The sequence below is a fragment of the Carcharhinus amblyrhynchos genome, chromosome 35 (assembly GCF_965287045.1).
Source record: "Carcharhinus amblyrhynchos chromosome 35, sCarAmb.v2.hapA, whole genome shotgun sequence".
In the NCBI taxonomy this organism is placed as follows: Eukaryota; Metazoa; Chordata; class Chondrichthyes; order Carcharhiniformes; family Carcharhinidae; genus Carcharhinus; species Carcharhinus amblyrhynchos.
The window spans coordinates 9,717,539-9,731,097 of record NC_137358.1 but is presented as its reverse complement, the minus strand read 5'-3'; the positions used below and the strand labels follow the sequence as shown (position 1 = coordinate 9,731,097).

The 13,559-nt window shown below is 47.8% G+C and overlaps 1 protein-coding gene across 1 annotated transcript in view; it reads right to left on the bottom strand.

Moving 5' to 3' along the window:
- Nucleotides 1–13,559, bottom strand: part of LOC145361770 (ras-related C3 botulinum toxin substrate 1-like) — a 62,931-nt gene that overhangs the window by 15,099 nt on the left and 34,273 nt on the right. Inside the window, exon 2 of the mRNA XM_080217735.1 lies at nt 2,303–2,374. Within this exon, the coding sequence (XP_080073861.1) occupies nt 2,303–2,374 (72 nt within the window). The remainder of the gene's footprint in view (nt 1–2,302; nt 2,375–13,559) is intronic.

Sequence of the window (13,559 nt, the reverse complement as noted above, 5' to 3'; positions counted from 1 at the left end):
AGAAAACCCACGCAGACACGGGGAGAATGTGCAGACTCCGCACAGGGAGACAGTCACCCACCCAAGGCCAGAATCAAACCCAGCTCCCTAGCGCTGTGAGGCAGCGATGCCAACTACTGTGCCGCCCAGGACTGAAACAGGGGGGTATGGAAGCACAGTGGCAATGTTACTGGGCTAGCAATCCAGAGGCCTGAACTATACCCAAGAGATACAAACTCAAATCTGACCACAACAGCTGACAAAGGGGTGGGAGGGGTGGTAGGATTTAAATTCAAAAGTCGAGACATTAAACCTTTGTTGAATAAATAAAACCAAGCAGGGTAATAGCTTCTGGTTCAGTCACCACGGCTGTATCTCAACCAGGGCCAGCTTGCCAACCAACCAACACCCCTATTCACATGCAGTATAAATTGTTGTTCTCTTTGAAATTTAGTTTTCTTGCATCAATCCTGTTGAGTGTAAGATGAAAAGCTTTGACAGTAAGAACTTCTTTTCCTTATCTGGTTCACTAATGTCCTTTAGGGAAGGAAATCTGCCGTCCTTACCCGGTCTGGCCTACGTGTGACTCCAGAGCCACAGCAACGTGGTCGATTCTCAACTGACCTCAGGAGTAACCTTACAAGTTAGTCAGTTCAAAGGGGAATTAGAAATGGACAGTAACTGTTGGCCTGGTCAGCGAAGTTCACACCTCAAGTACGCATAATAAATAAAATTCCTTTGCCTAATTGATTAGTTGGATTGGCCATGCTATATTGCCCCTTGATGTCCAAAGACACGTAGGTTAGAGGGAATAGCCATGTTAAATTGCTCCTTCTGGTCCAAAGATGTGTAGGTTATGTGGATTGGCCATGCTAAATTGCCCCTTAGTGCCCAAAGATGTGCAGATTAGAGGGGATTGGCCCTGCTAAGTTGCTCCTTCTGGTCCAAAGATGTACAGATTAGGTGGATTGGCCATGCTAAATTGCCCTTTAGTGCCCAAAGATGTGTAGGTTATGTGGATTGGCCATGCTAAATTGCCCCTTAGTGTCCAAAGATGTGCAGGTTAGGTGGGTTGGCCATGATAAATGCACGGGGCCTGGTGGGGTGCTCTGTCAGAGAGTAAGTGCAGACTTGATGGCCGAATGGCCCCCTTCTGCACTGTGGGGATGCTATGAAATTATTGTAGTCAGTATTGTGGAAAAGAACACCTGGTGCACCCAAAGTTTGGAGCACTGGTACTTCAGGCCCCTTTTTGTACAAATAAAATACACTTTTCTTAAAGCTTGAAGTGATTATTACTACAATAATCCCACCCCTGGTGCGCAGATACACCCCTGAACATCAGTGTCCCCTCTCGAGTGCCAGGGAGCCCCTGCAGCAGTGCTTGTGACACCATGAGAATTAGTGGAGCTATAGGGCTTCTGGTTAATGAAAAAGGGAACTAACAGTCTGCAGATCCAAACCCCCACCCCCAGCAGAGCACAAAGACTTGCTGAGTGAACAGACGTGAAGGGGGAAGTTCTTCAGCAACAGGAACCAACAGAACCTCGCTTATTTTAAAGAGCAGTCATGCGCTGGCTGCCGTCACTCAGTGTGGCCACAACACAGCGCCAGGGACCCGGGTTCGATTCCCGGCCTGGGGGTCACCGTCTGGGTGGAGTCCGCACATTCTCCCCGTGTCTGCGTGGGTTTCCTCCTACGGTCCGAAAGACGCGCGGGTAAAGGTGCGTTGGCCGTGCTAAATATTTCCCTCAGTGTACCCGGACGGGCACTGGAGCGTGGCGACTAGGGGAATTTTCACAGGTTTAGGGCATTGTGAAGAAGAACTTTTTTTTACCCAGAGGGTGGTGGGGGTCTGGAATGCGCTGCCTGGGAGGGCGGTGGAGGGTGGGATGCCTCACATCCTTTAAAAACTACCTGGGTGAGCGCTTGGCACGGCATAACATTCAAAGCTACGGGCCAAGTGATGGCAGGTGGGATTAGATGGGAGGGCAGGTATTTCTCATGGGTCGGTGCAGACTCGATGGGCCGAAGGGCCTCATTTACACTATGTAATTCGAAGACCGTGACTATTAAATGCAATAACGGCTCACGGGGTGAATAACGTGGAGATATTGGGCTGGATGGTCCGTTTCTGTGCTATAACTGCTGTGCAATGCTGGAGCAATATCGAATACCACAAATGGCCCAAGATGGTGTCAATCAAAGTAGTCTTTGTTTGTTGTCTATACAATGAGCGGAGTTAGTCTTTCCAATGGTTGTATTTTGTTGAGTGAATCTATCTCCGTGAGGAGTTGAACACAGTCAGCTCCAGGGTACTTACACGGTGGGGATGTACTCGCCAGGGAAGGCGTTGGTCGTGTAGCTGATCAGAAGACAGGTTTTACCCACGGCTCTGTAAGAAATAGAGAAACACGGTTACCGACACGGACAGTGGCCGATCCTCCATTAATCACACTCTGCAAATCAGGTGCGGTGCCCCCTGTATTAGAACAATGACCTCACTTCAGTTGTGTATTATAGTGTCACAGCGGTTAGCACTGCTGCCGCATAGCACCAGGAACCTGGGCTCGATTCCTGGCTCAGGTCACGGTGTGTGTGTGTGTGTGTGTGTGTGTGTGTGTGTGTGTGTGTGTGTGTGGAGTTTGGACGTTCTCCCCATGTCTGTATGGATTTCCCCCCCCTGTGCTCTGGTTTCCTCCTACAGTCCAAATATATGCAGGTTAGGATAATTAGCCATGTTAAACTGACCCTTAGTGTCCCAAAATGTGTAGGTTAGGTGGATTCGCCATGCTAAATTGTCCCTTAGTGCTCAAGTTATATAGGTCAGGTGGATTGGCCATGCCAAGTTTCCCCTTAGTATCCAAATATGTGTAGATTAAGGTGGATTGGCCATGCCAAATTGCCTGTTAGTATCCAAGGATGTGCAGGTTAGGTGGATTGGCCATGCTAAATTGCCCCCAAATATAGGGGGGGGTGTAAATCAGCAGGGTAGATACATGGGGTTACAGGGATAGTGCTTCTGTGGGATTGTTGTTGGTGCAGGCTCAATGTGGGCCTATGGACGAGTGCAATATTCTGTCCCTGAAAGGTGCTATACAAATGCAAGTGTAAAAGAAAAATGTAGAAGGAGGAACTCTGAGCTGGACATACAATGCTGGACTATAAAGATAGATAGATTCTGGGTAAGGAACTACAGGGTGCACAGAAACACTTCCTTGTTGTTGAAGAAAGGTTTTTGTAAATGTTAACCACCGTGCTGTGCTGTTTCTGCACTCTCTGTTTTTAGCTCACATTCCATTACCTCAATTCAATGACAAAGAGATAAACCAGCTGAGTGGTAGCAAAACCCCTAAAGAGAACCGAGAGTAGGCCAACTTCCACGGGTTTGAACCATCTAATTAAATCCAAGGCTTCAAAATTATTAAAAGGCCCAGAAATAGAGAAAGTCATCTCAGCAACTCCAAATGATACTCAACACTCGAGAAAACTGGCAAAAGCTGACAACACTTCAAAATCCAGAGCAGCTCGAGAACAGGCCCCTCAGCTGAGGAGGAAGTAGAGGAACTCAGGAGCCGGCAGTGGCCATTCAGCCCATCAAATCCACTGCAGCCTTCAATTAGATCCTGGCTGATGGGCAACTCTCACCCTCGTTCCCGTAGGCTCTCAATAATCATATCCAACCCACCCCCTGCCTCCTGTACCCCCTCAATAATCCTATCCAACTCTCCCCCTCCCTCCTGTACCCCCTCAATAATCCTATCCAACTCTCCCCCTCCCACCTGTACCCCCTCAATAATCCTATCCTGGCTGATGGGCAACTCGCTCCTAGGATTACAGGGCACCCGAGGGTAACCCTCTCCTGCTACAGCTACTTGAACAAATGATTGACGTAGGGTAGACAACCAGCCCCTAGAAACAATAATATATTAATGAGATCTCGAAGACTTGGGCCAGTGCTAGTCAAGCAGCTGCCTGACCTAAATGGGTGGCACAGTGGCTAGCACTGCCTCCTCACAGCGCCAGGGACCTGGGTTCGATCCTGGTTTGGGTCACTGTCTGTGTGGAGTTTGTACATTCTCCCCGTGTCCGCATGGGTTTCCTCTGGATGCTCCCGTTTCCTCCCAAATTCCACAGGTGGTCAGGCTAGGTGGATTGGCCTCGCTAAATTGCCCCTTAGCATTAGGGGGATTAGGAGGGTAAGTAATGTGGGATTACAGGGATAGGGTGGGTTTAACATTGGTGCAGGCTCGATGGGCCAAATGGCCTCCTTCTGAACTGTAGATTTTAGGAAGTAGGCTTACGTTCACACGGCAATGAAGTTACTGTGAAAATCCCCTAGCCGCCACACTCTGGCACCTGTTCGGGGTACACTGAGGGAGAATTTAGCACGGCCAATGCACCCTAACCAGCACGTCTTTCGGACTGTGGGAGGAAACCCACGCAGACACGAGGAGAATGTGCAGACTCTGCACAGACAGTGACCCAAGCCAGGAATCGAACCCAGGTCCCTGGCGCTGTGAGGCCAGCAGTGCTAACCACTGTGCACCTCTCTGTTGGCATAGATTAGCCCGCGCACGAGTCCAGCGTTACCCAGTAACCTCGCTCATACCATCCACACTAGAGATGGCTGTAACAAAAGGAAGTGTTAAATGCAGCGGGGGTTTGGTCGACACCAGGGTGGCGGGGGATTTAATTGCCATTTTGGCGAGATGGGCCAACTGGCTGCTCCACGCCTCCCCGTCTGTGACCGCAGGAGACGTTGAAAAGAACAAAAAGAAAAATTCTCAACAATGCAAAATGTGCTGATGGGTCTGACAGCACCACTCACGCTTTAAATAATGTGAAATAAAAAGCACCATTTGATGGGGTGTTTTAGGCGGTACACGGCTGTAGGAAGTAAAAATGGGACAACTGTGATAGAGAAGATGTCAAACATGTCAATTTAATCAGCACATGGGATCAGTGTGTGATTCACCAGAAATAAACTCAAAACCGAGGAAGTTCCGCACTGAAAAGTATTTCAAATAAAGAGCTTTCTTCTTAAAATTGATGATGGGAAGTTGTGCTGGCCTTGACCAACATTTATTGGTCATTCCTGACCACCCTTCAGGGTAGCATCAACCACATTGCTGTGGCTCTGGAGTCATTAGTAGGCCAGACCGGCTAAGGATGGCAGATTTCCTTTCCAAAGGAGGTTGGTGAACCAGATCATAGAACCCCTACAGTGCAGAAGGAGGCCATTCATGCCATCGAGCCTGCACCCACCCAGGCCCTATCCCTGTAACCGCATGTATTTATCCTGCTAATCCCCCCTGACACTCAGTGGCAATTTACTGTGGTCAATCCACCTAACCCGCACATTGTGTGTGTGTGTGTGTGTGTGTGTGTGTGTGTGTCTCTGTGGTGTGTGTGTGTGTGTCTCTGTGTCACCCAAGGCTCGAATTGAACTTGGGTCCCTGGCATTGTGAGGCAGCAGTGCTAACAAGCTGGTTTATAATAATTGACAATGCTTTCATGGTCACTATTTAGACTTAATTCTAGATTTATTTGCTTTTATTAAACTCAAATTTTTGCCATTTGCCGTGGTGGGATTAAATTATCCTGGACACTGGGTCAGAGGATAACACCACTGCTTCATTCCTTCCTCTTAAATACACATTTGCATACAACATTTTCCTGAGGCAGCGGGAAGCGTAGACAGAGTCAATGGATGGGAAGCTGGTTTTAAGAACAAAGAACATTACAGCACAGGAACAGGCCCTTCGGCCCTCCAAGCCTGCACTGGCCATGCTGCCAGACTTAATCTTCCAGGGACCATACCCCTCCATTCCCATCCTATTCATGTATCTGTCAAAACGCCCCTTAGAACTCACTACCATATCCGCTTCCACTACCTCCCTCGGCAACAAGTTCCAGGTAACCTCTACACTGTAAAAAAATTTGCCTCGTACATCTCCTTTAAATCTTGCCCCTCACACCTTAAACCTGTGCCTCCTAGTAATTGCCTCTTCCACCCTGGGAAAAAGCTTCTGACTATCCACTCTGTCCGTGCCCCTCATAATCTTGTAGACTTCTATCAGGTTGCCCCTCAACCTCTGTCGTTCCAGTGAGAACAAACCAAGTTTTTCCAACCTCTCCTCATAACTAATGCCCTCCATACCAGGCAACATCCTGGGAAATGGACTGGGCTGTGTTCACAATGCTTTGTAGTTCCTTGTGGTCTTGCTCAGAGCAGGAACCACACCCAAGCTGTGATATATCCAGAAAGGATGCTTTCTATGGCGCATCTGTAAAAATTGGTGAGAGCTTTGCGGACGTGCCAGATTTTCCCAGCCTCCTGAAAAAGTAGAGGCCTTGGCGGACTTTAACTATAGCGTCAGTGTGGAGGGACCAGGACAGGTTGTTGGTGACCTGAACACCTAGAAACCTAAAGCTCTCGGCCTTTCCACTTCATCCCCAGTGACGGAGACAGGGGCATGCCCCCCACCATGGTTCCGGAAGTCGATGAGTATCTCCTTCGTCTTAATGTCACTGAGGGAGAGATTGTCACCACATTATTTCACCCGATTCTCTATCTCTTTCTTGCAATCCGTCATCACTAATGATGAGACAATTAGTCATTAATGATTAATTTAGTCATGATGATTGTGAAACCACAGGGTTAACGTAAACACCCATCTGGTTCAGTAATACCCTTCAAGAGAGGAAATCTGCCGTCCTTACTCAGCCTGGCCTACACACAGACTCTTAAAAGCCCTCTGAAATGGCCTAGGAAGCCACTCAGTTCTGGGGCAGTTGGAGATTAAATGCTAGGCTTTCTGGTGATGTTCCCAGGAATAAAAATAATGTTCGGAGACTTTATATAATATTAGCGATAAAATTAGAAAAATCCCTCTCCAAAAAGGGCATGGGACAACTTTTTCAAGACCAGGATAGACTTTGGTTAGATAAGGATTATCAAGGCATGTAAACCAATAGTGAGTGAAGATTAGGCCTACACTCTCTGGAATTTAAAAGAATGAGGGGAGATCAAATTGAGTTGTCTAAGATGATAAAATTTCTGGATAAAGTAGACGTGGAGCGGATGCTTTCTGTTGTGGGGCATTCTAGGATGAGAGTTCTTAGGAAAAGGGGCAATAAATTTAAAACAGAGTTGAGAAGAAACTACTTCTCGCAAAGGGTTGTGAATCTGTGGAATTTGCTTCCCCAAAGTGCGGTGGGTGCTGGGACAGTGAGTAAATTTAAGGAGGAGTTAGACAGATTTTTAATTGGTAATGGGTTGAAGGGTTATGGGGAGAAGGCTGGGGATGAGGAGCATATCAGCCACGATGGAATGGCGGAGCGGACTCAATGGGCCGAATGGCCTAATTCTGCTCCGCTATCTTATGAACCACGAAGATACAGATCAGCTATAATCTAAGTGAATTACTAGGAATAGGCTGTTTAAGTCATCAAGTCCATTTATCACTCACTAAGTATTGACCGAGCTTTCACTGTGACTCCTTTCATAGAGTCACAGAGGTTTACAGCATGGAAACAGGCCCCTCGGCGCAATCTATCCGTGCTGCCCAGTTTAATTACAAAACTAATCCCAATTGCCCACATTTGGCCCATATTCCTCTATACCCATTTTACCCATGTAACTGTCTAAATGCTTTTAAAAGACAAAATTGTACCTGCCTCTACGACAACCTCTGGCAGCTTGTTCCAGACACTTACCACCCTCTGAACCCTTTTGTCTCTCTCCCCTTAAACCTATGCCCGCTAGTTTTAGACTCCCCTATCTTTGGGTAAAGGTGTTGACTATCTACCTGATCTACGCCCTTCATTATTTTTCTTTTATTCTGTCACGATAAGTGGGTGTCGCTGGCAATGTCAGCATTTATAGCCCACCCCCAATTGCCCACTGCAGTCACTAGTGTAGGTAAACCCACAGTGCTGTTAGGTATACCCACACCGCATAGACTGCAGCAGTTCAAGAAGGCAGCTCACCACCGTCTTCTCAAGGGCAACTAGGGATGGGCATTAGATGGCAGCCTGGCCAGCGATGCCCACATACTGCGAGCAAATTGAATAAAAACATAGGCTGGACCAGGTAAGGATCAAAGAATCCCTACAAGGCAGGAGGAGGCCATCTGGCCCATCGAGCTTGCACCGGCAACAATCCCAACCAGGGTCTATCCCCATCTATTTTCCCTGATAATCCACGTATTTACTGTGATAACCCCCCCCGACGCTAAAGGGGCAATTTAGCATCTTTGGAGTGTGGGAGGAAACCGGAGCACCCAGAGGAAACCCATGCAGACATGGGGAGAACATGCAAACTCCACACAGACAGTGAACCAAGCCAGGAATTGAATCCAGGTCCCTGGCACCATAAGGCAGCCATGCTAACCAATGTGCCGCCACAGTGGTAGATTTTTTTTTCCCCTCAGGAGGACATTAGTGAGCCAGATATCTCATCATTACCATTACTGAAACCTGCTTTCAATTCATTAACTAAATCCAAATTGAAATTCCATCAGTGGCTGTCGTGGGTTTGGAACACATGTTCACACGGTCTTAAAGTTCATTTATTAGTGTCACAAGTCGGCTTACACGAAGTTATTGCGAAAATCCCCCAGTCGCCACACTCCAGCACCTGGTTCGGATACACTAAAGGGGCAATTTAGCACGGCCAATGCATCCTAACCAGCACAACTGTGGGAGGAAACCGGAGCGCCCCGAGGCACTGGGCCTGTGGATTATTAGTCCATCAACACCACCTCCCACTTCCACACAACTTTCCAAAATCCCACCACTTCCTTAGTATCCAAAAATCCGTGGACGTCAAAAGTCTTGAACACACTCCACAACAGAACATCCACAGCTTTCTGGGGTTGGGAATTGCAAAGTTTTAAGTGGACACACAAAAAAAAAATCTCCGTTCTAACTGTCAAACATCTTTCCTTGGAGACAGTTTCTGGGAGACCGGGATCCCTGCTTCCAGATTTCCCAGCCACAGGGAATGGCCTCTCAGGATCTGCCCTGTCAAGTCTCTTAAGGCACACAAAATTCATCTTGTGTCTCCCCAGTATGTTCCATTCCAAGGTTGCAAAACAAGGCTGAACTCTGGAGGGTTTACAATGTTAGACACACAGTTCCTGAGGTTCTACAGAAGTTCCAACCCTTTGGTGTACTATCACGGAAAGGCCTGAAGATGGTGGTGGCCATTCACCATTGCACCTCCTGTGGTGCCTGCCCCAGTCTTTTCTCTGGGACTGTTAAGCTAAATCTACTCAATCCCCACTCAACGGGCAATCGTCTCATCTCAGGGATCAATATAGTGATATTCTGTTTATAGGGGAGACGATGGCCGAGTGATATTATCCCTGAACTATTAATCCAGATGCTCAGCTAAGGTTCTGGGCACCCGGGTTCAAATCCCACTACAGCAGATGGTAGAATTTGAATTCAATAAAAAAATTATTGGAATTAAAAATTTATTGGTGACCATGAAACCATTGTCGATTGTTGGAAAAACCCATCTGGTTCACCAAGGTCCTTTAGGGAAGGAAATCTGCCATCCTTACCTGGTCTGGCCTACATAGGAGTCCAGAGCCACAGCAATGTGGTTGACTCCCAACTGCCTTCCAAGGGACAACTAGGGATGGACAATAAATGCTGGCCAGCCAGTAACACCCACGTCCCACGAATGAATAAAACCGCTTCCTCTAAGGAACGCATACCCTTGCTTAGATAAAAGGGAGAGGAACATTCTTTTTCCAATCAAATTAATTCCTCTTAAAAAAAAAAGAGGGAGAATTCCAGGATCTGGTTCTGTCATTGAAGGGCTAAATGAACACAAGAACTAGGAGCAGGAGTCGGCCATCTGGCCTCTCGAGCCTGCTCCGCCACTCAAATAAGATCATGGATGGTCTTTTCGTGGACTCAGCTCCCCTTACCCGCCCGCTCACCATAACTCTTAATCCCTTTACTGTTCAAACATTTATCTATCCTGACCTTAAAAACATTCATTCAGTGATGATGTTCTTGCTCTTGAGGGAATAAAGTGAAGATTTACCAGGCTGATTCTGGGGATGGCGGGGTTGATGTACGAGGAGAGATTGACTAGGTGAGGATTAGGTTAGACAAATGAAGGGGGGGTCTCAGAGACTTATAACATTCTAACAGAGTAGATGCAGGGAGGATGTTCCCGATGGTGGGGGAGTCCAGAACCAGGGGTCACAGTCTGCGGATACAGGGTAGACCACTTAGGACAGAGATGAGGAGACATTTCTTCACCCAAAGAGTGGTGAGCCTGTGGAATTCATTACCACAGATCCTTACCGAACCATAGAACCCTACAGTGCAGAAAGAGGCCCTTCGGCCCATCGAGTCTACACCAAACACAATCCCACCCAGCCCTACACCCATATCCCTACATATTTTACTCGCTAATCCCTCTAACCTAAGCATCTCAGGGCACTAAGGGGCAATTTTAGCACGGCCAATCAACCTAACCCGCACATCTTTGGACCGTGGGAGGAAACCAGAGCACTCGGAGGAAACCCACGCAGACACGAGGATAATGTGCAGCCTCCACACAGACAGTGACCCAAGCTGGGAATCGAAACCAGGTCCCTGGAGCTGTGAAGCAGCAGTGCTAACCGCTGTGCTACCGTGCCTTACCACAGGAATTAGTTGGTGTCAAGACATTGAACGTTTTCAACAGGCGGCTAGATATATCTGATGGCTTCAGCCAGGCTAATGAGGTTGGCTCACTAGAGTATGAACTATCTAATGATCTTCCTTCCATGCTCACTGGGCACCGCAGGAGCTGGGGTGTATTATTAACCCTGAAAATCACATGATGTTTTAAATTTCATTTTGACTTTGTTTTTGGTTCGGGCTGTTCCCCCTCCTTTTGGGGAGCCGCCCCTTTTAATTTGTCCTCCACTTAATTTATTATTCCGGTACCTAAAAGAGATAACTAATGAGTTTGCCTTCCGTGCCCGCTGGGCACCGCAGAGGCTGGGGTGCATTACGGACCTCAATAACCACATTTTAATTTTGATGTTTTAAGTTTCCTTTCTGCTTTGCTTTTGGGTTCGGGCTGTTCCCCCTCCTTTTGGGGGGCCACCCTTTTTTAAGCTGTCCCTCGGTTAAATTTAAATTTTGTTTAATTGGCTGGTACCTGAAAAGAACTAGCCGATGAATGTTAACTGCTGGTTAAATCAGGGAGCCTCGTGCTCCTTATTTAAAGCAGGTATGTCAGATTCTTAGCCTGCATTCAGCAGGAGAGCAACTGGAGAGCTGGCTGTGTACAGATGTATGGTGTAAATAAAGTAACTTGATGACTTTTGCCTCTGTGGGGTTATTACAGTATAGAGCCTGGGGCGAACGGGATCAAAGGTTGTGGGGAGAAAGCAGGGTTAGGCTATTGAGTTGGATGATCAGCCACGATCGTAATGAATGGCCTCCTATCTACCATTCCTCAACTGCTTCACTGGGCAGGGAGTTCCACCCATTGAAAAGCTGAAATTATTATTTTTCTACGTTCATTTATTTTTAATCACACCATTTTGCCCACGGTGCCCAATCACACTGGGTGATTGACCACTCAAGGGAGCCCACCACCAAGTCAATCAAAGAGAGAGTGCAGCACTCAGAGGAGCAGGAACACATTAGAGAGAACAGTGATGACTCGGAAAGAAGCGACTGACACTCACGTTTAAGAAATAAACATCTATCCTGTCTCGATTCCACCCCAAACCCTTCAATGTGTGGGTTAGGTGGACTGGCCGTGCTAAATTGCCCCTCAGGGGGACGAGCTAGGGTAAATGTATGGGGTTATGGGGCGTAGGGTCTGAGTGGGATTGCAGTCCTTCTGCACTGTCGGGATCCTACGATTCTAACAACTGCCAAGCAAACTTCCCGGACTGACTCCACTGCAAGCTGTGCCGTGCTCTCTGACACCTGATGCAACAATTAAAATGATTACAGGCTTCCTGTTACAACACGGGCTGTGTTAAAAAAACTGCAAGTCACACACACCCATTGAACAGCCTGCCTGGAAGTTTCAGGTTGCACCATAGGGTAGTGCGGCTAAAAAATAACAGGCAGGAGTTTAAACGATGGATAGAGTATAAAATTTACAGCTGCCTTGACTCAAAGAACTGAACAATTTTAGATTGTAAGCACTGCCCCCATTTTCCCACACTTGTTGGTGATGATTTGGTCTCGTATTTTGTCTCTCCTTCCAATACCGTGTCCTTTTGCCTTGCGAAATCGTCCCTTTTGTCATTTTGTTCTCTCCAACCCTTCCTTTCCTTTATTTCCACCCCCCCCCCCCACCCCCGGCCTTCTTCTCCACCCCAAACCGCTCTCGTCTCCTTTCCAATCCCGACACCAGGTCACCGACCCGAGACGTCAACTCGGACACCGCCCGGAAGACCGGCCGAGAACTTTCGCCACCTTCCGTTCTCATCTCAGCATCCCTACGGTGCAGGAGGAGGCCATTCAGCCCATCGAGCCTGCGCCAACAACAATCTCACCCAGTCCATATTCCACCACCCCATCAAAAAGGAAGAGGGATTGAAAGGCATAGGTTTAAGATGAGGGTGGGGGAGTCTTAAAAGTCTATTCATTAGCGTCGCAAGGTTTGACTTATTATTGTCACATGTATTGGGTCAGTGAAAAGTATTGTTTCTTGCGCGCTATACAGAGCATACCGTTCATAGAGAAGGAAATGCGAGGGGGCAGGATGTAGTGTTACAGTCATAGCTAGGGTGCAGAGAAAGATCAACTTAGTGCGAGGTAGGTCCATTCAAAAGTTTGGTGGCAGCAGGGACCCAAAGGGTAACTTCTCCACAGAGGGTGGAGCCCATGGAATGAACTGCCAGAGAAGATGGTTGATAGAGGTAACATAGAAACATTGGGGAAAAAAAAAGACTTGGATGGGAAGGGATGAGGCCAAGTGCGGGCAGTGGGGGTGAGCTAGGAGAGCACCATGGACTGGTTGGGCAGAAGGGCCTGTTTCTGTGCTGTATTATTCTAATGACTCGAGAGAAGCTGAGCACCTTCTCTTAATCGCCGCTGTGGGTCTTAGCGCAGGTTGTCCTTGGTTAGAAACAAGAGATACTGCGGGAGGCAAGGTTGTTGTTGTAAACCTTTTATTGACTAACCCTCTAATTACGCACACAAAAAGCACGAGGCTTTACACTGGCCTCCCTCTCTGCATACTTTGTCATCACGTGACCTTCACTTACATAATAGGTGCAGGACATGACAAAAATGAAAAAGGAGCAAGATTTGTGGGTGCTGGAAATCTGGGATACGGCACTCTTAGATTTCGGAGGGGGTCAGGTCTAGGGCAGAGAGCCCAGCAGTGTCAACACTAGACTGAACAAGAACTGGGCGGCACAGTGGTTAGCACTGCTGCCTCACAGCGCCAGGGGCCCGGGTTTGATTCCCGGCTTGGGTCACTGTCTGTGCGGAGTCTGCATGTTCTCCCCATGTCTGCATGGGTTTCCTCCAGGTGCTCCAGTTTCCTCCCAAAGTCCACAAGATGTGCTGGTTAGGGTGCGTTGGCCATG